Source organism: Scophthalmus maximus, chromosome 4 (genome assembly GCF_022379125.1).
Source record: "Scophthalmus maximus strain ysfricsl-2021 chromosome 4, ASM2237912v1, whole genome shotgun sequence".
In the NCBI taxonomy this organism is placed as follows: domain Eukaryota; kingdom Metazoa; phylum Chordata; class Actinopteri; order Pleuronectiformes; family Scophthalmidae; genus Scophthalmus; species Scophthalmus maximus.
In genome coordinates, this window is record NC_061518.1 from 26,871,556 (window position 1) to 26,898,999 (window position 27,444).

Sequence of the window (27,444 nt, forward strand, 5' to 3'; positions counted from 1 at the left end):
TAAACTCAGATTTCTGGCTTGGTTTGTGGTTTTTAACATTACAGTTTGAGGCTGGGTGCTAACTTTAGATCGTTCTTCCCAAAGTGATCCTCGTCCCCAAATATTATATCGAGGGTTCGGTGTAGAAAACCAATTTGATAAACAAGGACATGTCCTGATGGTACGAAGTAGGCTACTCTCCACCTAGTGGTGCTCATATCCAATAACACATACATCACACTCCATCCCAAATGGGCTACTTGCACCACCATGTCCGGGTTCTACTTAGAACTGCTCATCTGTTTCCGGTCCGGCTCAACAATGGTGCCGTGTCGCTAGCTGACCGGTAACCAAGTGTCCGCTGCAGACCTTAGTGTGAGAGCGGACGGAGAAATGATCCTGACGTACGCTTACCAGCCGTCGTCTCACATCGGGATTGGGTCGGAAACCCATGAAAACTTAATACGCCATTAAATTTCGATTACGCTGAAAAAAGTGGGACACAGCAGTGCTTTGAGCACTTCTTCAAACCATTCTGGACATTTACCTGCGTAACACTCGGGGACAAAACTCTGAATGGAGTAGTGAGTAAACACAGTAACGGTAAACAGACCGGAAAACAGACGAGCAGCATCATTTTGAAACGATAGTACGTCACGAAGTCTGGTGCCTGTAGCCATTCTTCGTCCGGTTTCAAAAAAGCCGACATGGCGCTGGTCAACATTCAAAACTCAAGACCGTTCACAAACCAACGGGTGACGCCACAGTGGGGGGCTGCCACGTCCTCCTCCGAGCAGGCTGACCATATCCACATTTTGTCCGACCAGCCTTAAAACCTTGGGTCTTCACCCAACAACTTTGCCATGGTGGTGTGGAGAATTTGGATCCTTGGCCATGAAGATTTTTAGTATTGTGACTTGACTCCATACAGTTAGATGTTTTCCAAATTCTACAAGTTTGATGAGTCCCGCCCTGAATACGAGTACAGGACAGTTTGGAATCATATTGTGCCACCTTTGTGCAACAGGAAGTTACAGGCTGTATGCTACTACTTCTAGCAGGTTATTCAGAACTGCTCATTTGCATACACGCTGTGGACTCGGCCCCACTTAATTTCGTAAGGGTCCAGGCCTGGAGACATCTGCAGACCAAATTTCAGTATCCCCAAAATCAAGTCAGAAAAGTCCCAAGACCTCAGTGATGCTTCAGGGTTAAGCTATCAAATAATATATTATTCATGTTGTTAGGAAAGGAACTATGCAAGACAGAAATTGAAGTCCGATACATTAAAGCACTAATTCTTTATTCAAAAGAACATTTGGTGCAGTAGATGGAAGCTATGTTCACACTGATTGGGAGTAAGCATGAAGGTGGTGTCGGGAGACGGTTGGCTCCTCATCCATTCCACAGACAGGTATGGCAGCAGAATTGACGGTAGAGCTTCTTCTCACAGAGACGGTTGGACTTGACCATGTCACAGAACACCTCATCGGCTGACAGGGAAGAGGCAGAGAATCAGCTTCACCAATGAGGGCTGAGCACGTGAACTCTACCCTCTTCTCCCTGACAAAGTAAAGTTCAATCTGTTCGTTGAGTTTTGAGAACCGACAACCAACAGTTTTGCTATTGACACTTCCTGTACACGTCGAACTTCAGCTGGTATGCTGAAGTGACCTTATTTATTCATGAACCGTACTTGGACTTACTCGTTAGCCTGTCTGTGGATATTACATTGAAACATTTGTTGGCATGTCAGCGCCGCTTGATGTTAATCTGCAAAGTAGCGTAAAAAAAACAGCAGCAGCCAGATGTGTGGTCTAACTCATAAAAACCTAGTTAGCTGACATTAATAATATTTTAAATCCAGTTTATATTAATTTTTAGAGAGATTTTAGTTCCCAGTCCAATCAAAAAAAAAAAAAAGAGCTGGGAAATTAACTGTACAGTTTTTTTTGAGGGAGACTGTCATGGTGGTGTCTGTTTTAGTTTTTTTTGCTTCCCTTTCCCTGGTCGAATGTCCTTCCTATCTACTATTCTTTGACCTCAGTGGAAAACGTCATGAGGTCAATGAAAGGTTAAAGGAGGACTGATAGGACTCAGGAAAAATCGACAGAGCTGCTCAGAGAATCAGACTCCACTTTCATTAAACTACGTCATCACGTGACGGTGGATGTTGTTGATGCGTCTGTCGTGATGAAACTAAATGTTTCTGAAGATGAACTACAAACACCTCAGCGGCTCCATCAGCATGTTCCAGTGTTTTACCACCGTGTGACATCGGATGTAAATGATTCATATGTAACAGTAACTGACATGATGACGTGCGTCTCATGGGTCATAATCATACTCTTCTTCTACTTTGGATTGAATCGTTTACGTCCGTTCATGGCGCGTCACGTTAAATATCGCTGCCGCAATGAATTGTGGGGCGTCTATATCTCCTTACTCTCACATAGGAAGTTCCAGTGTACCCTATGCTAGAGGAGATAGGAAAGGAAGCATTGAAGCTCCTTTCCTATGCACTTAGAGAATCTGAACAGCTCTTATAATGGCTGCTGATCAAATACTTCCGGGTCACTTCAAGATTTAGGAAACTTCCCCAGCCAATTTGACAATTGGACCGTGCCCCTTCCCTTTCTGTTTCTCTCCCTGGCAGTGATGGGGCAGCTGAGGGTGTGGCTGGCTGAGCTGGGTCTCTCTAACCAGGCGCACCTGGAACTCTTCTGGTTATCTCTCCACACGTGAAGCCTGGTCAAGGCTCCTGTGCCAGTGTTCTGTGGCTCGCTGCGTCTATGTTTATAGTTACCAGAGTTTTTCTAGTGCGCGCAGACTTCAAGTTTTGTAGTATTTTTTTTGTTCAAGCATTTATTTTATTTTTTTAAATTTTGGAATAATCAGAGTTTTTTTTCCATGTGCACAGTTTCCCGTGTGCCAGCGTGCTCCAGCTCTCAGCTCCTGTGATTCTTCTGGTCTGCTGTCCCTCTTCACCTTCTACCCCAGCCAAAACCTCAACTGCCCCCTCCAGCAGGTTCCCTTGAGAGACAGCCTTCAAAGTACTGGAACCACAACACGGCCGTTTAGGGCTATTTCAACTTTAATCCCGACATTTCGATTTTATTCTCGAAATGTTAAATAAATTAATAAAATCTCCCCCCTCATTTTTTTTCTTCTTCTTATGCCTGGCCCTAATACTCTTCCGTATGAAACCATGCCTGCCTCTGTCTCTGCAATTCGGGGGGTTGGGGGGTACAAACGCAGAAACCCAAACTCAGACTCACCATTACTGCATGATGCATTCACAATACAGGTCCTGCTGACCAGACTAAAGCCCTCTTTGCATTGGGTGCAAGTTGTCCCTGGGCCACTGCAGCTCAGACAGTTCTCCTCACACCTGGAGACATGGAGTGAAACAAAAAAAACAGTCAAACGGAGCTGCAACTCCATCAACTTGTTCCATTTCCTAATATAGACTCTCGTGAAATAATTTTAAATGAAAGTGCAACCGACACCTGAGTAATATTTTTTTCTTAGCAACATCGATTTTCAGGCGTGTTATTCAAATGATCTGTGACAACAACAAAACATTGCACAAGATTTTAAAATCAGTGTCTTTGAGAGACCATGAATCACTCCCCTGTGACACATCTTATGGGGGACTCCTGCTGCCTCCGCAGAGTAGTAGCCAGGAGAACAGGCCTGCGCACACCTCCACTCCTGCTGCAGGTGGCCCTCAGCGCACTGGATACACTCCTCCCTGCCTGGTCCTGGGAAAAGCAGACACTATATGAAGCTTGTAGTCAAGTGCATATTCATATTCCTGTCATTTCAATCCCGGATCATTTTCACCCTCTGTGTCACCGCTATCTCCGTGTACATATTTCACACTTCTGTCCAGGTGTCACCTCCCTGTGCATGACTTTGGGCTGGATTACCTGTTGATTGTCTTTGCTAGACTGAAATTCTGTGTAGGACTTTTTTGAACGCGAGTAAAGACTCAATTTTTTTATCTCCTGTGAATTCTCTGTGTTTGAGTCCCATTACAGCAAGTCACTTTACAACACACAGTTCTTTTGGGAGAGAGCTGCTCAAAATGTACTTTGTCTGCTAGACCATGGACGTGCACTGTCGGGTTTAATGTGTGTATTTAGCTGTTTGTGCAAGTTTGGTTTCTGTGCTAATTCCTACAATTTTCCATCAATCATTGAGCATATTAGTGGGGATATGAAAAGGCCCCTGCTCGTGTCCAGAATATAAATTTTCTAGCAAGTGAAGCCTCTGTTGGACATAATTTACAATTGCCCTCAAAATATTTTGTAAACCCTCAACCTTGAAGTTCAAACTGAACCTATTCTGCCAGGATTTGTTCTTGTGAGGGCACTGGAGAAACTGCACTGACCTGTGCAGGTCTTACAAGAGGAATGGCACAGGCTGCAGGTCATCTCTTCCAAATGGAAGAAGGTTCCATCGGTGCAGTCGGGAACACAGGTCATCCCTGCCAGACTACAAAGACAAAACCCCCATCTACATTGAAATACTTTGTTTTAAACCAAAGTTCTTGTGTGACAAGTTTTCTGTTTGGTCTCGACTTACCTGTAACCTTCGATGCAGGCACTGCATCCATCTGCATGCACCAGGCATCTCATACAGGTCTTGTGACACTTCAGACAGTGTCTCTGATCTGGCAAAAGACAACATGCACACAGGCATCAGTATGCTGCACAATAAATAAATTTAAAAAATCATTTGGAGTAGGGATGGGACGATACCCCTTTTTCGTGTCCGATCCGATACACATCCTGCCGATACTGATCCAATACTAATCTGATACAATCTTTTCCCCACTTGTAAAATAATATATTAATAATGCATTTTTCAGGAAGCACTTTGCTTTACCAAGCCAGCTAACACCTCATACTCAAATGTGAAACAAATAATCAGTTCGGATTTTGCTTCTTATTTCTTCCGATATCCGATCCAGTCATTTTGGCCAATATTGCCCCGCTAACGATATGGAATATCGGATCGGGGCATCCCTAATTTGGGAGTACCCTCTGAGCATTTCTTGAAAGTTCTGTCCATCAAATCGTTGCATGTATTTCCATCATCCATAAAATATTTGCAATGCCGGGTTTTTTGATAGTTTGAAGCCTGTATTGTTTTGGTCGCGTATTACTTTCACCAGTTGTCAGTGGAATAGCATGAAGTCAAAAACAATCACACCCCACGACATATCCCCTGACCATGAGAATGGTCCAAGCAAAAAGGGTTGCAAACCCCTGATGCATTTGAATGGCATATAACCAGATATTTAGTAAAAGATCAACAGAGTTGAGTCCACATTAGAAATGTGCTGACTCACTCCAATCGGCAAAGTAACCTGTGGGGCAGGTATCGATGCAGCTGGAGTTGAGTGTGTCGAAGTAAAGACCTCTCCGACAGGAAAGACACTGTCCGGCTGATTGGCCGACGCATCTCTCACAGCCTTTGTAGCAGCGTCTACAACGGCGAGCCACTGTGTCCTCATAGTGTCCCAGTGGACAGTGGCTCACACAGGTTCTATAATCACATACAAGAAGATGCAAAGAGAGTTAGATTACATGGACTTCGTTGGTAAAAGCCACAGAACCAAACTATTTGCATTAATACCAATGAGTTTTTAGAGGTCTTTTAGGGAAGACAGCACAACTGCAACAGATGAGTAAAAAGAAAATGAGCTAAAAGACGCTACAAGGCTCTGTAGAAATTAAGGAGAAAACTACAGAGTTGGTGATAATTTTTCTGTCACACAGTCGGTTGATCTATTGTTAACATAAAATATAAATTATTACAGCCTAATGGCCCAACACAATTACTTTGTGAATCTATTCTCAGCAACAACGCTGGTGAAACTTTTCCACTTTACATCGCCTGCTTCTGTTTTCTTGGCTCAGCATCTTCTTACCTGCCACTCTTCAAGCTGACCGCACTGAAGTGGACACAGTTCAGGCAATGGTCAACATCTGGTCCATCGCAGCCCTGGTCTCCACACTCGTGGTGACATGGTCCTTGATGAACAGCACATTGATTTTGATCTTCATCATCATCATCATCATCATCCTACTTATAACATGCTATATTTGTTATTCTAGCACATTGGAGGGAAAAAGCTTCCAACTCTATATCTGTGTTTATCTGTTGTGTAGAATATTGAAAGGATTCCTTTTCTAATCTTACAGTTCTCCCCAGAACTATTGTTCCTTTGTTTTTGCTGAAAACTACAGACATATGAGTTTAAGATCAAAGGTCTATTTGGAGGCTAGATTTAAAAATGTCCATGTTTCTTGGTATCTACATATACATTTGGTACATGTGACTAGCTGGTGTTTCTCGTTGTCCAGGTGTGACTGCATTTGGGGTTGAAACGGATAAACATGAAGACCGGAGGAATTTTAAGCTGACAGAAGAGGGGAAATCAATCCGAGCTGTAGGATTAGCAAATACAACACTTTGGAATGTCATAAAAAAAGAAAGAAACTACCATAAAACTGAGCAACATACGTCAAACATTTCAGCCAAGTACAGAGCAGCAGACGACACATTGTGAGAGCTGGGAGGAAAACCCCCAAAACAAAAGTAAGTGGTCATCTGCCAACTTCAATAGGACAGGTATCACTATCCTCCATTTGAAGTATTTTAGAAGAGCAGAAATATATAGGCCAGACAGTAAGAAGAAAGCCACTAAGAATCTGAAGACCAGACTGGAATTTAGAAGAACAGAGATGAGCCGCAAATGTTCCGGAACAACACTTTATGGTCAGATGTGAATAAAATCAACGTTCACCAGGGAGATGGAACGATCTGACACTACTACTCAACTATGATTATTATTACCCTATAGTTTATTTCCAGCATTATTACCATTACTAGTATTATTAACATGTGATGCTATCACTGCTGCTGTTATTACTAATAACATTATCACATTTATGAATGTCACTATTAATTTTGTCCTTATAACAACCAGTCTGACCAGTGGCGGACTCAGGCTGTTTGAGGGGCAGGGGCGAAACAAATAAAAAGGGCACCTACTGCACGACATGGGGCCCCTCCAATGCACAAAAAAGCTATAATGCATCATGTATGATGAAATAGTTTTTTTTACTTGGAAGGCCGTCTAAGAGTGCATGTGTCACCACATCACATTTTCTCCACTGGAGGGGCATCCATTGGGAAAATTCCCTACATTCTCACAAATGTAGGGACTCCCTTTACAGCACTGCATCACATTGTATCCATTGGAGGGGCACATCTCCATTAGAGTAGCAAGGTCAAGTTTAGACCATTGTAAGGGCACCTTATAGGGCACTGCATCACGTTTTCTCCACTAGAAGGGAACTCATTAAGATTTTCTTGCTCTAAAGGGCACATCGTCATAATTTATTGCATGAAAGGGCAACCTAGAGGGCACTCAATAATTTTTATAAGGCACTTTAGCGATGCGTTTTCAACCATGGGGGCACCATAGCCCCCTCCCCGAGTCCGCCAGTGAATCTGACAGAGGTTGAATACAACAGTTACTGTACATAACTGTTCTTTGTCTTCTCTTCCCCCATATACACCCATCTCTACTTTCTCCCTCATTTCTCAGTCCGGTTCTGCTAGAAATGTCTTCCTGTTAAAAGGGAGTTTATTTTTTCTACACTGTCGTCAAGTACTGCTCATTGTGGGAACTGTAGGGTTTCTCTGTAATATTGTGAGGTCTCAAGCGAAGCATGTTTTAATTTTAAAACAAACATCTCAACAACATCTTAAAATGTCTTCAGTGTGCAAAAAAACCCAAAAGAATTGGCCTTGTCGTTCCAACAGTTCTGGAGGGCTAAATGTTTTTGGTTTTACAAAAATAAATTTTTCACAAAATACTGGAAATAAGATGAGTGCAGTGCTTGAGAAAATATGACAAGCAAATTCAAATTGGATTGGTTACTGTAACATTATATGTTTTGGTTCATGAAGTACAGTTTTTTAATTTTTGGATTTCTTACCATTGTACTCCTCCTCCTCCTCCTCCTCCTGGAGCTCTGGCTTCTGCAGGACTTCATCTGGGGCTGGGACCGCTAACATTCTTGTAGGGGAGTGCTGAGTTTTGTCGGGCTGGTACGGGTGATGAGATGTGCCATAAAGGATCAGTGTCCATTCTTTAAGATTGCCTGTGCAAAGTGACATTTGTAATAATCAGGGTGCGTACGGTGACAAACCTGGAAAAGACATGGAATTTGAAAATAGCATGGAATGAAATGGAAAAGTTTATAAAAAGTCATGGAGATTTGCTTTTAAGTATATATGGTTTATATAAAGTCATGAAAACACTAGTGTTACCTATATCAGCAGACATTTTACAAGGACATACGTGTCAGCGTTGGATCTGTAGAACTCTAACTTTTAAGGCATCACTCTCGTGGAGCACTTGAACTTGTATACAGTGTTTCCTATTTATATTTCCTGTCACCGTTTCATAATTATGATCATGATAAAGCTCTGTGAGAGCGCTCACTTTCCAACTGTTACCCTCCAAACACTGTGGAACACCGGTAACACTGACTACCATGACAATCATACTAAGTGTGCATGTGTTGTTGGACCTTACCAAGCACCTCAGGGTTGCGGGGTTTTGACGGTGTGTCAGTAATCTCCAGTGTCCATGTGCCTGCTGCCCTCTCACCCCAAAAATGAACCGTCATGAACTCCCAGTTCCTGAAGCCCTCATTTGAACTGTCAAAAAGCCTGTAAACACAGTGAGGTGATATTGGCGGTGGTAAAGATGACATTGAGCAAATAGATGGGCTAAGATACACTTCGAGGCCCCTTCGCACTGTGCCATTTACACAAAGAAATCTGTGGTAGTCAATCAAAAAGGGTGGTTTCATATCGGAGGTATATTGCCCCTGCAATTGGTATAACAGCGCTGCCAGTTATAGTTGTGCAAACAATAAGCAAGTTACTATTGTCAATTTTATCATTCACTTCAAGTTAAGATGTTCTGTCTGCCAGACCTCCCAATCTGTTTGACGTGACCCTACCGCACAATGCGTTTTTACATACAATATGTTTGACATGCAATAATTTCTCAGATAAAATAATCCATTTCAAATAACAAAAGCATGAACAAATAAAGACCTGTTGCCAATAAAGTTAAGGTGGAAAAATACTTGTTTTTTGCTTGTTGTTTTGCCTGAAGCCTACGATAACTGAAAAGCCTACAGAGAAAGTAAAGTTAGCTAGTCTGTTGATATTAAGTGTGGAGTATTTTGAAGTGTTGAGTTTAATTCACAGTAAATTAACTGTAGTCATTTTGTGCTTTTCTAGTCTTATTGACAACTCAAAGCACTTTACAGTACAAGTCACATTCACCCATTCACAAACACATTCATGCAGCGCTGCTATGCAGTGGTTTTTCTACTTAACACAATTAACACACTACCGGAAAAGCCATCAATTAGGGGTCTAGTGTCTTGCCACAGGACACTTTGGTATGCAGACTGGGGGAGCTGGGGAATCAAACCACAAACTTTCAGGTGACCTTCCAAGCCACAGCTGCGGTAGCCTCAACTCAGTCAAAGGAAAAGCATGAAAGAACACTTGACATAACTTGCTGATGAAATTAAAGACCATCAGCAAGATGGATGTCAAATAACTCTTTGATCAGTGTTGGGTGTAATTCCTTACAAAGTTACACTTGGGTACCTTCCGCTTCTATGTTGTCAGGTTCACATGATGTAATGGGGGGGGGGGGGGGCATGGAAGACGAACCTTGGCATGGAAGACGAACGCATTTGCAAGGAGTCTAACCTCCTGAGTCCTAGCAGCTGTCTCTAAAGGTGTCAGGGAGTAAGGTTTACACACTGCACAGCGCTCGACTGGCTGGCCACCGTTACACATACTTGCGCAATAATTGCAGCGGGATCACAGGTTAACTTTTGAAGGGGTGGAGGTACGCTCATTATTTTGAATTTGTCGAGAGAAAGGACAGGAATGTGACTGTAAGGTGCAAACTGTGCCCAGGCCAGAAGCTTTTGTCCACTGCTGAAAACACAACATCATCGCCATCAAAGAGAAATATAGTGAACCTAAAATTGTACCATCTGCCCCAAACTTGACGTGTATAAAAGGTGTCCTGACCTGAGCACATCTACATAACAACATTCAGGTATAGTCATAACGCTATCTACTGGTAACAAGAAATGAGTCAGGTTCACCACATCCACCTGAAACAAAGTCAGAAAAACCTTAAGACTTTCATTATTTCAATACATTGCTTTGGAATTACAGTCTGTTAGCCCTTTTCTGAGATGGATGAGTGACAATAATTAAATCAAAACTGCTTCAGGTACATAAACGCAACCTTTTAAAAGATCAGCAGCTGTCTGCATTTCTGCAGTTACTTGAAATTTTCCACTGACCTCGCTGTGAACTGTTGTAAACAAAAACAATTTCTATTTCTATCCAAAACCCTAGCAATCTGTATTGGATAAATACCATTAGGATATTTGGTAGCACTGATTCATTCATACAAGGCAGACACGGGCTTCATATATCATTGGACATGCAAGTGTGCATTGGTGTGCACAGTAAAGTTCTCACCTCTTAGCCAGTAGCTGTGATCTTGTCCCAGATGGGGAGATGAGGTTGATCTCCAGGTCTCCTCGTCGTGGGTGGATAATCATAACCTTGACCACCACATGCTCCATATACTCCACGAGCTGCTCAGGTTCTTCTGAACACCCAGAGGTGGTAAGGCTGCTGTTGAGGCTTTGACCAGCATGGATGTACCTTCAACAGCCATAAGCATAGGCATGATGTACCAACACTATAACCGTAAGAATACATTGCACAGATGCAATAAAACACGAGCACTGGATGAATGTGTTTAACAATGGGTGTACCGCTTTATCCTTTATGGGTTGCAGGGGGGCTGCAGCCAATCCCAGCTGACATTGAGTGAGAGGCGGGCTTCACCCTGGACAGGTCGCCAATGTATCACAGGGCAACATACAGAGACGAACAACCATTCACTCTCACGTTCACACCTTTGGTCAATATAGAGCCTCCAATTACCCAAACTCCAACCTGCATGTGTTTGGACTGTGGGAGGAAGCCGGAGAACCCCGGAAAGTTCCCACTCAGACACGGAAAGGACATGCAAACTCCCCACAGAAAGGTCCTGATTGGTTGGTCCGAACCTCATACCAATCATAAAGAGTTTTCATTTGGAATTTCTTATGTCTGAGGAAAATGTTGATATTTACAGTGTTCTCTTGCCTCCTTTGCCTTTCCTGAATTATGTTACCGACATTTTAGCTTGCAAAAGACAGTAATGTCAACATTAGCATCCATGCTTCTGTTGCCTAGCAGGTGTATTGTTGCGATTCAACCACTGTAATGGGAGGCGTACTGCATGTACACGACCTCTCAGTGTGTCCACCTCACCTGGAGCGTCGCAAAGGCACCTGACTGCAGGTGTGCTGAGAGGGAACAGTCCTCCACTTTGTTGCCTCCAGCACCATGGCTTCTGCATCCACCAGGCCAAAACCATACAGGTGGCTGACTGTAAGAAAAGGGAAAAGACTGATGTCAAAAACAGAGTGACCAGCTGTGGCTCAGGAGATAAAGCATATGTTGTTCACTTGGTGGTTCAATTCCCAGCTCCTCCAGTCCACATGTCAAAGTGTCCGGCCGACTGATGGCTGTGACGTTGTGTTAAAGAATGCGACTGTATGAACAGGTCTGTGAATGGGTGAATATACAAAGGTGGCTGACTGTGAGGAGAGTATTTATGAGCTCTTGCATTACAATTACATTAAAAAACTATATTCTTACTTTAAGTATTTCAAGTTTAAAAACATTCAAGTGCTACGTTAGTTTTAATAGTAGAATGCGGTGTGCCTCTGTGTCCGGCAGCATTGGTCTTCCAATCGTCAGCTTTCAGGTGGACTGGCCTGGATGTCTTTACCAGAAGATGTTGAACATCCCTCCATGTCAGCAAAAGACTGCAGAAAAAAATAAAAAGAGCAGCCGGACAGACTAACCTATGACGTTAAGACGAACGTCATACGACGAAGATAAGATAAGAAGCCTTTGTTATCATTATATTCAGAATACAACAAAATTGCAAGTGCCCCTCCCAGCGGTGCTTAAAGGAAACTACATTGCACACATCCGTACATAACATAAACAAGGGCAGGAATCACAGGAAAGGGATTGGGGTAAAAATCACAAACGAACTGACAAAGACAAAGACAAAGGGAAGCACAGAGACTAAATAGACACAAGGTGGGCGGGGCCAATATAACACAGGTGAGACACATTAGGAACAGGTGCAGACAATCACAGGGGCAGGAGGAAAAGGGAAAAGTAAAGACACCAGAAACAAGACACGGGAAAGGAAGTGAAGCAACACAAGGAAAGGGACTTCAAAATAAAACAGGAAACTCTGCACAAGAAATAGAAAAATAAAAATAAAAGTCCACTAGAACTAAAGTTCATGGGGCAGAACCATGACAGGTATGGCTTTAAGCCATTTGTCATAATGATAGCTAATCTATCTATATTAATACATAACTCTCATGCCTTGGCGACATACAGTAGGTTTAATAATAGTTTGTTAATTTACAGCAGGTATATCCAGAGCCCTATAGGCGATATTTTTGATCAGCGCCCCCCGCCCCCAAGGTGTTTACAGTACATTGGTTACTTGCATCACGTCATGACAGCAGAGTTCATCATGTTGTCAACTCGTGACTGACAGTTCAGGGACAGTTTGTCTGTTTTTTTAATCAAAAGAGTTCAGGGCTGACCTAGAATTCGGACCCAAAATGCAGACGACCAGACTCCATGAAAGTTTTAACAGATGTAATAGTCTTTCAATAGAGGGAGAGGATGGAGGGTGTCGACGTTGAGCAGTTAGGTAGAGGAGCAGGAGAAAGGCAGCGTGAGTTCGGCAATGGTTTTGTGACTGACTCAGTCAATACTTTTTCTTAAATCGTAAATAAATCATAAATAATCATAAATCATAATCCACTAACATGCTTTGATGCGCATTTAGATTTGATTCAGATGTCCTGATAATATACAATCTGAATATTTAAACGTCTAACCCTTCATAAGGGCAACACAGACGGTCCATTGATCCATTCTCCTGCTACTCTAATGCGCCGCTCCTCACTTCCAGGAACTATTGAGAGGCTCCATGATCCGCCATTGTTGGAAAAAACTGGTCCATTGGAGTCAACGGAGATGTTGTTACTCCCTCTCTCAAGGGCTCTGGAGAGAAATGGAGCAGTCAAAGCGGAGCCATGACATAAACTTTATGTTTGCGGCGTGGGTGCATCCCATGGATGACGGCGCCCCTTAGCATTCGCCTAAATTTTTTTGTGGAGCAATTGCCGCGTTTACTTAACGTATATCAGCACTGCTACTGTTGGATCAGTCAGTGGTTGGATCAGCGTAGCAGTCAATAAACAGGACAAAGGAGGTCACGTTTGGGACAAATCCATTAGGGCCCAATATAAGTGACGTCCCAGCTAATACGGGACAGTGGGCAACCCTAGTTACAGAAAACCATGTATGGGAGATAAATTCAACTAATTATATTCATAAGATCATCTTATATACATCACTGATAAGAAAATTTATCTGAAAACAGTGGTCTCTGGTGCCCATTTTGAAAAATGTCTGCCATGGCCGCCATATTGAAAATTCACAATGGCCTGATATCCAAATTTTTGGGGAATCCCATTTCCTGTACGTGTACCAAATGTGAGGCTGATGATCTTTTCTCGACACAGAACCTACTGATGGGATCATCTCAACGGAATGGGGAAGGGGAGAGCAGAGAGATGACAAGACAGAAATGACAAGAGAGATGAGATGACAAGACAGAACACACGACTGACTTGGCCTCCAGGGCGAGAGCTATAATTCCAGCCACAATTGGAGCAGAGACTGAAGTGCCAGTATGAGCATCAGTGCAGCGCTGCCAGATGTCAGTAGTCACCTGCAAGGGAGCACAAACACAGTTTACTTCCCATGATGAACTAGAGATCTAGAGTCAACCCCCTCCCAAGGCTCACCAAACTAATTTTTAATGAAACATCTAAGAAGTTTTGAGGAGAAATATATCCTTGGTTGAAATGCTCACAAGTCATTTGCTGAATTGTGACAACAGGCCCTTGGACACTGACTTAATAATATTACATAGTAGTAAATTAATATACTACAACAACCCCGTCTCCCAGAAGACATATTTTTGTACAACCGCAACAAATGTCAATTAAAATGTAATTGCAACCCGATTACATTTGCATTAACATAATGACGATATGTTGGATATTAACTGAAAAAAAAAATTGTTCAATTGTACACTAAATAATGTATACATATATATATATATTTTTTTTTTTAGTGAAGCATTTAAAATGTGGCGAAAAATACATTTTTCGGTGGTCCCCTCTGCAACAGTGGTACTCAGATTTACGCTACTTCCACTTCTCCTCCAAACTCCGTAAAATCAACATCTCAATAAGGTAACATCTTATCTATGCATAAGTAACTCATACAACCCCACTTCAAAATCACATAACTATCCCTTTAATGTAAATGAAGTGGAGCCATCATTGACAGAGACAGAACATGAATGTTGAATGTGAGATGCCTCAAGTTAACAAAACCAGAAGTGCAACAATGGATGTATTTGTCCATTCTGCCATATACCACGTTCACTAATTAATATTTTTCTTCATATTTTTTATTGACAAAATTAGCAGGAAGATAAAAACATTTCAGTTAGGTCTAAAATGTGATTCCTTTTCTTATTGAGTAGTAACTAAAAAAAATTAAATATAGCTAGCAGCTGGTACAGCCTGAGGTCTCAGTGGATATGAAATCTTTTAGAACAAAACATAAAGTATCTTACCAGCATTACCCGTGGTGTGACACAAGGCTTGGCACAAGGCTTTGGCCAAAACTCAATTTAGGTAAGTATTAATGAAAATCTGAAGTGCCATATAAATTGGTACAAGTGGGCGTACCTAGTTTGCTAATAACCCACGATGCCTTTGAGCAATCCTGATTAAACTCACTGGTACAAAGGTATCCCTTTAACACCTGTGTCCAAGCTGTAGTAGATGAAGTGGCCATTTATCCATCACTTACGAATGTCCTCTCGTTAAACTCCCCACTGCTGTACGTCGTGGCCATGATGGAGCTGCAGACCTCCAGGTACCACGGCTTGTTTCCATTCTCTGTGGTGCTGGAGATGGAGATGGTGTAGATACTGCTGGTGTAACCGTCACACGAGCAGTGATCCCCCTGCCGGCCGCCGTTACCTGACGCCCAGACAAAAATGGACCCAAGGCCTTTGCGACCCTTCGGGAGAAACACATGGTGCAGTGATTTTATAAAAAACAGCAATCATCCATACATATGAAAGTCAAAAAATACCACAACTGAGTCCAGTTCTGGTAGAAATGTCTTCCTGTTATAAGGGAGTTTGTGGGAACTGTTGGGTTTCTCTGTAATATTAATATAAGTGCTTAAAAAAGTGATTTGGCGCTATACAAATAAAACTGAATTGATTTTAATTGAGTTGACTTGACTGATCAGACCTTCCTGATGCCTTGCTCAAAGGCCTGCTTGGTTAGAGGTCCTGGGCCATCCACCGTCTTGCCATCATCCTTTGGCCCCCAGCTTGCACTGTAGATGTCAATATAGTCAGGTCGGATTCCCAGGGACTTGGCCTCTACTATATCGGTCACATCACCATCCAGCATGCGAATCCCTGAGGCCAGGGGAACATCAGCTTCAATTCATCAAACCCAAAACCTGTGTTTATGGTTTTAGTTACTGTATTTTACACTCAAAGCATAAGTTAAAGTCTAAATATGATATTTGGATGTGGTTTTAAACTATTCTCCAGTTCATGAACAATTCTTTCAGCATAACTGGTCAGGATTTGATTTAACCGAACATCTTAATTCTTCTTGCAAGTGTTTAGAAAATAACAGAACTCTATACCTCCAATGTGAGCATTGTAGGCAACGCCGACAATGCAATGGGAGTTGTTGGCCACTGCTGCAACTTCACCTGCACACCGTGTTCCATGTCTGCATGTAAACAAAGGGGAAACAAAGAGGTTACAACCTGACATAAAGAGCCGTGATCTGCTTTGATGCAAAGTTCAAGGACAGACTTTCCTCCTGACATGGGTAAAGAAGGCTTATGTTATAAACTACACCAATTTTCCTTTTATACTGTGTATTATTCAGTGGTGGACAAAGTACACAACTCCATTACTTGAGTAAAAGTAAAGAAACTCCTGGTCAATTGTTACTCCAATAAAAGTGAAAGTTGTTGAGTCAAATTATTACTTGAGTTAAAGTACACTACTTGCTTTTAAAAGTACTTAAGTATTCAAAGTACTTTTTTTCTTCATCTCAACGCATTGTATACTGTCAGAGTACATTTAAAGAACCTAATGACACTAAATGCGTGGTTATGCTTATAGAACCTGAAGAATGAGAGGCTTGTTGAATAAGCTGCAGATCCTATAGAAACACAATTAAATTGACAAAAGGACCAACATTTTCTTTTTTAAATTGATAAGATACATGCAGAAATGAATGAACACAGTTTATGGAGTTTTGCATTTTGTGAAGAAAAAAAACCCTCATATGCTGACAACGCAAATGTAACGAGTAATGAGGGCCTTCGTAGAAATGTAGTGGAGTCAAAAGTACAATATTTGACTTTGAAATGTAGTTTGAAAGTCAAAGAAAAAAGTTTAAAAAAATACTCAAAAACTGTACTTAAGTAAAGTACTTATGTAAATGTACTTTGTTACTGTCCACCACTGGTATTATTCAATATAGAGTAGATAGATAAAGAATATTTTGGCCATCATGAAAGTCATTCATCACTTTGCAATGTTCAGTGTGTACCAGGAACTATCTACATTAACTTTACTTCTACTGTATTTTCTATAATGCCATCTGATAAGGCCCAGAGAAGCATACTGTACCTATTTGGCTGTATCCTGTGAAGAGACTGGTAATCTACGCTTCTTACTTGTGACATTTCTCCTTGTCATCACAACCTGACATTGCCTGTATTTTACTTTTAGTTGCTTTTGCTCTCAATAACTATGCTAGCTCTTGAAAATTGGCACAATGAAAAAAAGGGGAGGGTTTGCACATCTAAGGTGGATATATCAACATGGAGGTTGACCCACTGAGGTACTTTTCTAAAGCTTTTTTGAAGGCTATAATTTTAACACATTTGCTCCAAATTTCTCCTTTTAGATTTACAAAAGATCTCATTTTGTGTTGTGCCATCTAAATCATCCTCATGAGGCCTTGTTTACACAAAGAGTAAACGGCAATATCTTAAACCCTGAACATAACCCAATTTGCAACTGCGTCATAATTGCTTTTAAGTGTTTTAATGTGTAAATGTCATCTTTGCTTATATGTTATACAACTTTTTATTTCCATTTGCTCCCACCAGTCCAGGACTCCCTGGAAGAAGAGATGCCGTATCTCAATGGGACCTTCCTGGTAAAATGAGGATCAATTTAAAAAATAAATATAAATAAAAAATAACAGTGTGTTTGCCAATACCTGTTGCCAAGGTAGAATAAAAAAGTGAAGAACCTTATAAAGTTTGACCCTGATTAAGACTGAAACATTTTTCATATGCTTCCTATAATAAAAGCAAATTATGTATTGGGAAGACACAACAGCTGTGAATGCTCCAACTGAATTGACAACTTTAATGTTTGTTTGTAATGTGAGGAAATGTGAACAAAAAATTAGCAAGGCAGGGTAAATCATATTCTCACATAAGTATATAAGGTTTCCTGGCATGGATGCTTTCGACCTTTTTATATTTATTAAGTGGAGAACATTAATTCTGCATGTGTCTGTGTGTGTATTATCCACAATTGGGAGATTAAAATGGCATACATATATATATTTGTAAATATAATTTAGAGAATTTCGAACATCCATTACAATGATGATTTCATGTTAAGACAGAAAGATATCCTGGGAATGAGATGATGAAAGATTAAAAAGGTTGAGCTTTTTTTGTTCATACAAAAAGTGGGTTTGTGTGATCAATCTTTTTTTATTTTTTTATTTGCAAAGAATTAAAGAAGAACTCTAGAGAGAAGTTGACACACTGCCGGCTGTCTCGGATTCACACAGCTGACTGTGATAGTTTAGAAAGTTACAAAAAACCTTTGGATCCTGTAAAAAAGGGTTTCAGGTGTTTGTAGGACACTAAGGCGAGTTTGGACTTCATCACGTCAACTGCAGAATCTATTTAAGGTGAATGTGAAATGGTGGAGACATTGGTGGAATTCTGTCTTACATGTTTTCATTGCGGGAGTCATAGCGTGGCATAGGGTCAAAGTCATTCCCATTGACATCATAACTTGCGAGGTGGTCCTAAAGAAATAATTAAAGAACACAAAGGAAACTGCAGCAAATAGGTGAGACGGAGAAAACCGCTTACTGTTACTGTTATTGAAATGAGTCAGTAGACAGTCTATCATCCCTGGCTTCATTCTACAACACTTCTTTTTGTGTGGTAGTGAAAGTGATGACATTACAAATGTTCAAGTTCTACGCGTGAACTTACTTTCTAAAAGCTGTGTCTTGGTTCTTTTATAAATTGTAGCCATTTTTGGAGATGTCTGGATAAATAACGTACGTAGTTCTGAGCCAGATCGGGGTGGTTCCTCTCAATGCCATCATCCAATATGGTGACCACCACATTTTTGCCAGTGTAGCCCCTCTGCCAGGCTGATAGGATGTTCATCTCTGACCGACAGCTGCTGCTCTTATCATTGCAGTGCTGGGGAAAAGCACAGATGGCAAACACCAAGAGTCCTATCTTCTTAAATCCAAATGGAAATGGTGGCATGAGTTATTCAGTGTACTACACTTACAATGTACCACATGTTGGACCATTTGGTGTCATTGAAATGAATGACGTTTGGGTCGCCATGGGCGTTCCTCTTAACTCTTGGTTTTACAACCTGTTGCTGGACCCAGTCCACCTGAGGATGCAGGAAGTTAAATGAGAAGAAATTTACAAACACATCTCTAGCATTGCTGTTTTTACACTTGCAACTATTACATAATAGTTATTCATGGATTTCATGTAGGGGTAATACAATTACTACATTCATCCTGCAACACTGACGAATCCTAGCACAACAACTGACTGCTAGAGTCACATGAGTATACACCAGAGGGGAACCCTTAGGCACTTCAGCATTTTAGATGTCACATTTAACATATTTGAATTAATAATAATTATCTCTTTTGATTCAAATTTTTGGCTGATTTTAAATCAAGTTTGCTTCAGAAATGACAGTGTTAGTGACCCTAAAACCTTGAAAATTTGAGTTATCCAGTCAAATGTAGTTGTTGTGGTTGTCTCTAGGCAGAAAAGAGGATACAGCTCGCTCGCTCATTGGTTAGGACTTCAGGATCGGGACAGAAGTCCAGAGCTTGAGTGTTCATTTAGTAAGTGACAGGTAAATCAGCCAATCTTTTTTTGCTATTGTAGTGAGCGGGACAAAAAAACATCGCCCTATGCCTTCCAGAAGCTTCCAGAAGGCCACTGACATGTAGACAGGTCAGTGAGCGCGAAGTGTGAGGGCCACCGTAGTTAAGACTAAAATGGCCCTCAAACTCCTGAAGTCCGCGGACGAAACCACCCTCATCGGACTCATCTCTGGTGGGGACGGGTTTGCCTACAGGTGGGAGATTGACCACCTGGTGACTTGGTGCAGCCAGAACAACCTGGAGCTCAATGCTCCAAAGACAGTGGAAACGGTGGTGGACTTCAAAAAAGAACCCGGCCTCAAACTCCCCCATCACCCTGTGTGACTCCTTCCTTCCGCCTCCTGGGCACCACCATCTCCCAGGACCTCAGCTCCCTCAGCAGAGGATGCACTTCCTGTGGCAGCTGAAGAAATTCAACCTGCCAAAGTAAATGACGGTGCACTTCTACACGGCCATCGTTGGGTCCGTCCTCACCTCCTCCATCACCGTCTGGTACACTGCTGCCAAGGACAAGGGCAGACTGCAGCATATCATCTGGTCTGCAGAGAAGGTGATCGGCTACTCCCGTCCCTTCTTCATCAGAACTCCTCCAGGATTCTGAGATCGCAGCTGACCCCTCCCACCCCGGACACATTCCATTTGTGACACTCCCCTCTGGCAGAACATTTGCTCTTCTCTTTGTACTTTGTCGCTCCACTCCACCTCTCTCTCCAGCAGGTGAGGACAGTAACACGCCGCCTCCACACAAACACGTCGCCCACATTTTCATCAAACTTCATCAATAATTGTACTTCATCCGAACTTTAGTAAGTCACAAAGTCTGGCGAGCAAAACACAGACAGACCAAGCGATGCACTGCCCATGTGTTCGTTTTGTTTGTTAGGTCAAGTCAAGTCAAAAAGTCAAACTTGATTTATAGAGCGCATTTCATGTCAGAGCAACACAATGGGCTTTACAGAAGAACAAATAGTGAAATAACTTTCACAGTCAGTCGATACATTATAAAATACAAATTAATTAACATACAGAAACACACAAAGATTGAAAGGGTTCAGTGTAGGAGCCTCTATCAGGTCCTAAGGGAAGGTTGTTCCATCTAGTTGGGGCATAAACACAGAAGGTAGCCTCGCCTGCTCTATAGTTTGTGCGAGGGATGGTTAAAAGACCTCTGCCTGTGGACCTCAGTGTTCTTGTGGTTGGTGGTTAATGAGGACGTCTTTGACATATTGTGGTGCTAGGCCATTTAGAGCGTTGCAGACGAGAAGCAGAATCTTAAATTCAATCCGAGTTTTGACAGGGAGCCATTGAAGAAATCTATGGACAGGTGTTATGTGGTCAAATTTCCTAGTTCCAGGGAGAACACGTGCAGCTGCGTTTTGGATCAACTGTAATCGCTGCACCGATGATTTTGGGAGGCCAGTGAATAGATCGTTACCGTAGTCCAGTCTGCTTGTGATGAATGCATTGATTAATTTTTTGACAGGAATCCCCTTCAGTTTTGAAATATTTTAAGATGGTGAAAAGCAGATTTTGTGATGTAATTGATATGGCTTTTTAAAATTGAGAACACTGTCAATAATGACACCCAGATTTCTGGTTTCGTATTTGCTCACCAGAGAAGGAGAATTCAAAGATGCAATTCTCTGCCTCTGGGCCTTTGCACCAAAAAAAACAGTTCTGTTTTGTCTTGGTTCAGTTGTAGAAAATTCTGTGACATCCATAGATTGATATCATGAATACACTCAGTTAGGGAGTGAATGGGGTGCAGGTCATCAGGTGACAGAGATATTTAAAGTTGTGAATCATCTTCATAGTTATGGTTGTTTATGTTGTGTTTCTTGTGTTCTTTCTATGTGCAAGTGGAAGCATGTAAAGATTTAATAATAATGGTCCAAGAATGGAGCCTTGGGGTACTCCACATGTTATGTTAATTTTTTTTTAAGACAAAATCTCCAACTGACAACGAACTTAAGACCGAGCCGGAAAGGCCCACCCAGTTTTTCAGTCTCTCTAGTAAAATGTGATGGTCGACAGTGTCAAAGGCAGCACTGAGATCCAGGAGCACTAGAACACTATTGAGTCACTATTGATATGAAAATCATTTACAACTTTGATTAGTGCTGTTTCTGTGCCATGGTAAGGTCGAAAGCCGGATTGGTGAGTGTCCAGAAGGTTGTTTGACATCAGACAGTTATTAAGCTGAGAGTAAACTATTTTCTCCAGGATTTTGCTGAGAAATGGCAGGTTAGAAATGGGCCAATAGTTTGAGATAAGTGAAGCAACAAGGTTGCTCTTTTTGAGGAGTGGTTTAATGACAGCTGTTTTGAGTTCTGTAGGAAGTATGCCTGAGAGTCAGGCGTTTTAGATTTCAGCAGGCACACCAGATTGTTTGACTATAGGTGAGTGGGATCTGATCTGAGACTCACCTCGGGATCCATCCGGATGAAGCTGTGGGGGCCCCGCACAGAGTGCAAAGCTCTGCGAACAACTCTGCTGTGGTGGAAATGATAATGATCCTCCAAACTCCCTATCTGACCAAACACACATAAGACTGCAGCATCAGGAATATTAAGAATATTTTAATTAGAATATTTAGCATTTGTCTCGCCCAATGTAAGCTGGGATTGTCTCCAGCCCCCCCCCCCCCCCGACCCTTAAATGGATAAAGTGGTAGATGATGGATGGATGGATAGCATTTAACTGTCCAACAGCTTTAATATTGATTTGGTAAAAAAGCTTAACATGAACTTGAGTCTACAAAGTTTCACCATCCAAAACTCATTCTGGACATCTGTATATGATTTTCTATCACTCAACGAAATATGCATGTTCTCTCTTGACTTTGCACCAAAGAATGTGAGCAAGATTCTTAGCACATGTGCACAGCTGGCGTCCCGCATCGCAATCTTCAGACCATGAGTCCGCTCCTGAAACATTCCTCGAACTGCACCTGTTTTCCTCCTGACCACCTATTTATTTTATAGATCATATTTTAAAGATCATTAAAAGAAGAGAGGGCGCATCTTCTCCTACAAGGTTTTTTTTTTTATCAGTGACTAAAAATGAGGCTGAAGACATCCAGTGATATATGCATAAAAAACAACTAGGAATATGGAAGCATATAAGGGACTTAATTCAAATGATAATGTGAAAAAAGAAATTGTAATGCCACAATAGCATTATAATTTTCTTTTGAGTAAAAATTTTAATGAAAATACAATTATCCAATTTTCATTTTCACATCCTTGTATGGGCACTCTGTGACTTTATTGAAATTAAAATGCATTTCTAACAATTTGAAAATAAAATTGCAAACAAAGTCAAATTGCAAAAATTGACTATTCATTTTCAAAGACTTAACCTACACTTGGGTGGACAATATTTAAATGCAATAGGTGAAACAGCGCCCCCAGTCATAGCATTTGAATTTACATGTTATACTCTCTTTTCAACTTATATTTGAAAATACAATCTGTCAGTCCTCTCATCACTGCGGGTCTTCAGGAAAGACACGACACACAATAGGCTGCCTTTTGGGAACCTGTAGCCAGAGACCGTCAAGCTCCACAACGCTAAGACGAACCTGTTACCTGACTCACGTCATGCATGATGGTGAAGTCCGTAGCGCTGCTACTCCGAAAAGTAAAATGGATTATACATTTTAATCTTAATTGTGACCTACACATTGCTTGTTTAAATGGAAAATTTGACTTATTAAAGACATATTTCAAAATAAGTCTTTGAAAATGAGAAGTCAAATTGTTTTCATTGTAATTTTCATATCAAATTGCATTATCATTTTAATATAGTCACAGAATTCATCTACAAGGATGTGAAAATGAAAATGAATATTGGATAATTGCATTTTCATTTACATATTTACTCAAAAGATACATACATTTGTGGAAAATTATAATGCTATTGATTGTGGAATTACATTTTCATTTTCACATTTACATTATCATTTGAATTATGTCCCCTATAGGCTCCGATAGGCTACATATACAACGTGGCATTAAACTTCTTAACTTGAATTGTGTTTCTTCATTTACCCACACACAATCAGCTGGTTACTTTTTGGTGGTCCATATTCTTTTTCCCTAATATTCCTATCAAATTTTGATGTACATACAATTCCGCTCGTGGATGGAAATATGCTGTCTAAGAGACCTGACCTGAATAAATAAAGGTCATAGTAATCAGGGGCTATCTGTACAGCAACCAAGCGGACTGTGGCCAATATAGTGAACACACGTTTGCACTTTTATAAAATTGCAGCATGTTGAATTCCCTGTTATGTATCATATGATCTCATAATTTTGTTATCACGTATAAGCCATTAATAAAGATAGCTTTTTTTGTGTGAGACATTAAAGCAGCTAGAAAAGTCTTATCATCCAACAAGTCCAGAGGTATGGATCTTAATGAGTTGTTAATACGTGGATTCTCCATTTGAAGTGTTCACCTGATGAACAATCTACAGAGACGGGTCACTTGTCAAGCTTATTATAGCTCACAACTTGAGGTTGATGAGGTAACAGAGTATGACAATTGGGTGATTCCTGGTATGCGGTAACATTTTGGCTTCATAATTTTTGAAAAAAAAAGGAATGTTTTAATTTTTTTTTAGCATTCTATCAGAACAGTGACATGATTGACTATTATAAAACATATTGAGCAAGCTAAGGGACTTATAAAAATAATAATAATCGTTAGATTATTAATAACAAAAAAATATCTCAAACAATTCCTCACCGGACTCCGTGATGTATATATTTATATATATATATATATATATAATTTGCAACACAATACAATTTATTTTATTAGAATTTCCAACCTGTAAGGTTCACATTCCATCCCGTTGGGTTTATAGAGCTAACAGGGTGGAACATTTTGAGCCATAGCTCGTTGAGTGGTCAACATTTGTTAGCTAACCTTATACAGATCAACAAAACTTCTATAATTATGTCACGTGTTTAAAAAAAAAAGTTTGGATAAACATTCTCCATAAAATAGCCTAACGGGGTGGAACTTTAAGAGTGGGAAGAAAAGGATAACATTTCATAAAAACGAGACAAAAAGGTACGAGTGCCAGTTGGATTCCCCAAAAAAAGAAATGATGTCTATATGGAATTGTAGAATTTGTTTGGTGGGCGAGAAAGTACATACCAACAGGGTGGAAGATGAATTCAGGGACAAACAGTAACTGAAAAAAAATAGTAAAATATAACTATAGTAAAATCTGATTTATGTGTATGATTAGAGGAAGTTTAGCTCAGTCAATACAGTAATTAAAGACTATTTTGAGGTTTTTTTTAATCATTTAATGGTTTAGTGTTCTTATTGAAGTTGATAACTTTGCACTGGGGACATGAAATAGAACATTTATCAATTTATACGGTTTTAAATGTCTGTCATCTCTGTTTAAGTCCTAAATAATACCTAAATAAATAAATTAAGCCATTTGTTGTGAATATGTGACTCATATTAGAGTAAATCATGGGGACATGAAAAGTCAGCGTGTACCAGAAGCCACCCAAATACTTCACACAACTACAGTAAACATAAAGGATTCATAAACATGAGAGAGCCACAACTGAGCAGAAGCACAGTTTGTCACTACCTTTCCCAGGTTGATGTATCCATACTTGGCTGCGATGTTGTCAGCTCGCTGGGGGCCGCCGGGGACCCGCACGGCCCAGTGGTTCGTGTACACGACCCGGTGCCCCGCGCCCACTGACGGGCCGATCCCGAGGTGGTACCAGGTCCCAATGAAAAGCAAGAATAAAGTCATCGTGTCTCCCGAGAAATCCCAAGAGTCAGAGAGCTGTGGGCTCAGCGAGCAGCGCGGCGTAAAGTCCAGCGCGTCATGTTCCAACCTGCTGTCCGGTTACGCAGTGAAGACCTCTCAGCTGAAAGACGAGCATGACCAGTGGCGCGCACAGAAATGTTCCCGGGGGGGTAATCTCGGGGTGGCACACCAAAACCAAAAGCCATAACTGAATTTCAGGAAATTCTATTATGCCGTTTTAAAAATTTTTGGAGTTTCGTATTTGAGGTTTGGAGAGTTGAATTTTGTTTATTTAAGTCTTTTTTTGTTACCTTAGTTATTAAATACAATTTTCCCCTTCTTACCCTCATTTGGGTCCTTCTCCTTCAAACCTGTGACACTTAAACCTAACTATACTATTGAACTAATAAAAAATACTTTATTGATTTAACCTCATGTAAAATGAACCTCATGTAAAATATATTTTACCCAATGTAAAATAACAGATAAAAGCAGAATTGCTGCTCTTGTATATATCAAATACAAGCTGCTGGCCTGGCTGCATTTGTTTTTATTTATTATTGTACTTAGACCTAACTATACTATATAACCATTATAAAAATAAATGTAATTGTTTTTCATGAATAGTACCCAATGTAAAATATCAGATAGAAGCATTTTACCACCATGTAGCATATTATACATATGCTACATGCAACTCTCCAGGGGGGGCCACTGGGGGGGCGGCTGCCCCCCCCCCCCCCCGGCCCCCCCTTGACGGCGCCACTGAGCCTGAGACAGGATCAGATCTGCATATGCTGTTGATTCGCCTGCATTCGCCTGCCCTACTGCTCCACGTTAAACATCTAATTCATTTAATGAACAACCACAAAAACAGATTTATAAAAAAGAGGGTTAGGGCGAGGCATAAGAAGAAAAAAAATGAGGGGGAAAGATTTTTCTTTTTTATTAATGAGGGGGAAGTTTTTTTTTTGTTTATTTAGAATAAAGTCGAAATCTCGAGATTAAAGTCAAAATGTTGAGATTAAAATTGAAATGTCGAGATTAAAGTCGAAATGTCGAGATTAAAGTCGAAATGTCGAGATTAAAGTCGAAATGTGAGATTAAAGTCGAAATGTCGAGATTAAAGTTGAAACGTTGAGATTAAAGTTGAAATAGCCCTAAACGTCCGTGTTGTGGTTCCAGTTCAGCTGTCACACATCCACGTTAACTAATGTTAGCAAGGCTACGCTAGCTTCGCTAACTGCACGCCTCTCACTTCATTAACGGTTGTTTTTCAATTGAACGTTATCGTGTCAGGAAACACGTTGACGTTCGCGTGCAAACCCACGTTGTCACCGCATCGTTTCTTCCAGATTCCGCCTGTCAATAATAATATCACAACTTTACAACTTGGTTAGCAGCTAGCGTTAGCTTAGCGAACTGGCTAACAAAACATCAACATCCATTTGTTTGGTGCTGCTGAGAAGTGCTTCAGGGTCACAATTTTCAACTTTATTCTCGAAGTGTAAAAAAAATAATCTTCCTCCTCATTAGTTTTTTCTTATGACTGTCTCTAATATTCTTCTGTACATTCCTGGGGAAGCCTGGTCAAACAATTGTGAATTTCAATGGAAGATATCATGTTCGAGCACATGGAGAGTCTTTGGCTGGAAATGTCTTAGCAGGTTTCTTTATGAAACCTGTTCAGAGTTCCCATCTGTCCGGCTCTCGTGGCTGCTGGAGAAAGTGTGGCTCTCAGGAAGCCAATCGCTATCACCTGTTCTGGTCCTGTCCAAAAGGTCCAAACCTTTGGCGTAAAGTTCAAACACAATTAGTGGCTGTATTTGGTAAAGGAATTAATTTGAAGTGGGATGAGCTCTTTTTTGGGCTTCTGCATTCTGAACATACGAGTTGACAAGTTGACAAGTTGAAATACCCACAGCAGCCAGAGAAGCAATCACAAAGAAATGGCTTAAGCCTGATCCCGCCCTCTGTACAGGACTGGTTCCATATCGTCGATGAAATCTTTGTAATGGAAAGATTTACTTTCTCAATGAGACTCCAAGTTAGTACATTCCTAGA

At 40.9% G+C, this 27,444-nt stretch overlaps 1 protein-coding gene across 6 annotated transcripts; it reads right to left on the bottom strand.

Moving 5' to 3' along the window:
• Nucleotides 1-1,265: 1,265 nt before the first annotated feature.
• On the bottom strand, nt 1,266-25,505 carry pcsk6 (proprotein convertase subtilisin/kexin type 6). 6 transcript variants are annotated; one of them, XR_004790465.2, is made up of 22 exons: nt 25,213-25,505; nt 24,759-24,795; nt 22,013-22,113; nt 18,962-19,072; nt 18,724-18,867; nt 18,382-18,458; nt 16,027-16,115; nt 15,618-15,790; nt 15,166-15,378; nt 13,908-14,008; nt 11,899-12,002; nt 11,443-11,560; nt 10,597-10,785; nt 8,603-8,739; nt 8,001-8,165; nt 5,921-6,023; nt 5,339-5,535; nt 4,570-4,657; nt 4,376-4,479; nt 3,600-3,743; nt 3,258-3,370; nt 1,266-1,472 (listed from the first exon to the last, which is right to left on the bottom strand). XR_004790465.2 is itself a non-coding variant. In XM_035628004.2 (22 exons), the coding sequence occupies exons 1-22, from the start codon at nt 25,381-25,383 to the stop codon at nt 1,375-1,377; spliced, it is 2,745 nt and encodes a 914-aa protein (XP_035483897.2). In that variant the 5' UTR covers nt 25,384-25,505; the 3' UTR covers nt 1,266-1,374. The 6 variants fall into 6 exon arrangements, 5 of the variants coding, with proteins under 5 accessions (XP_035483897.2, XP_035483896.2, XP_035483899.2 ...); XM_035628004.2 differs by having other exon boundaries at nt 3,614-3,743; nt 5,357-5,535; XM_035628003.2 differs by having other exon boundaries at nt 3,614-3,743.
• Between the last annotated feature and the right edge of the window lie 1,939 nt (nt 25,506-27,444).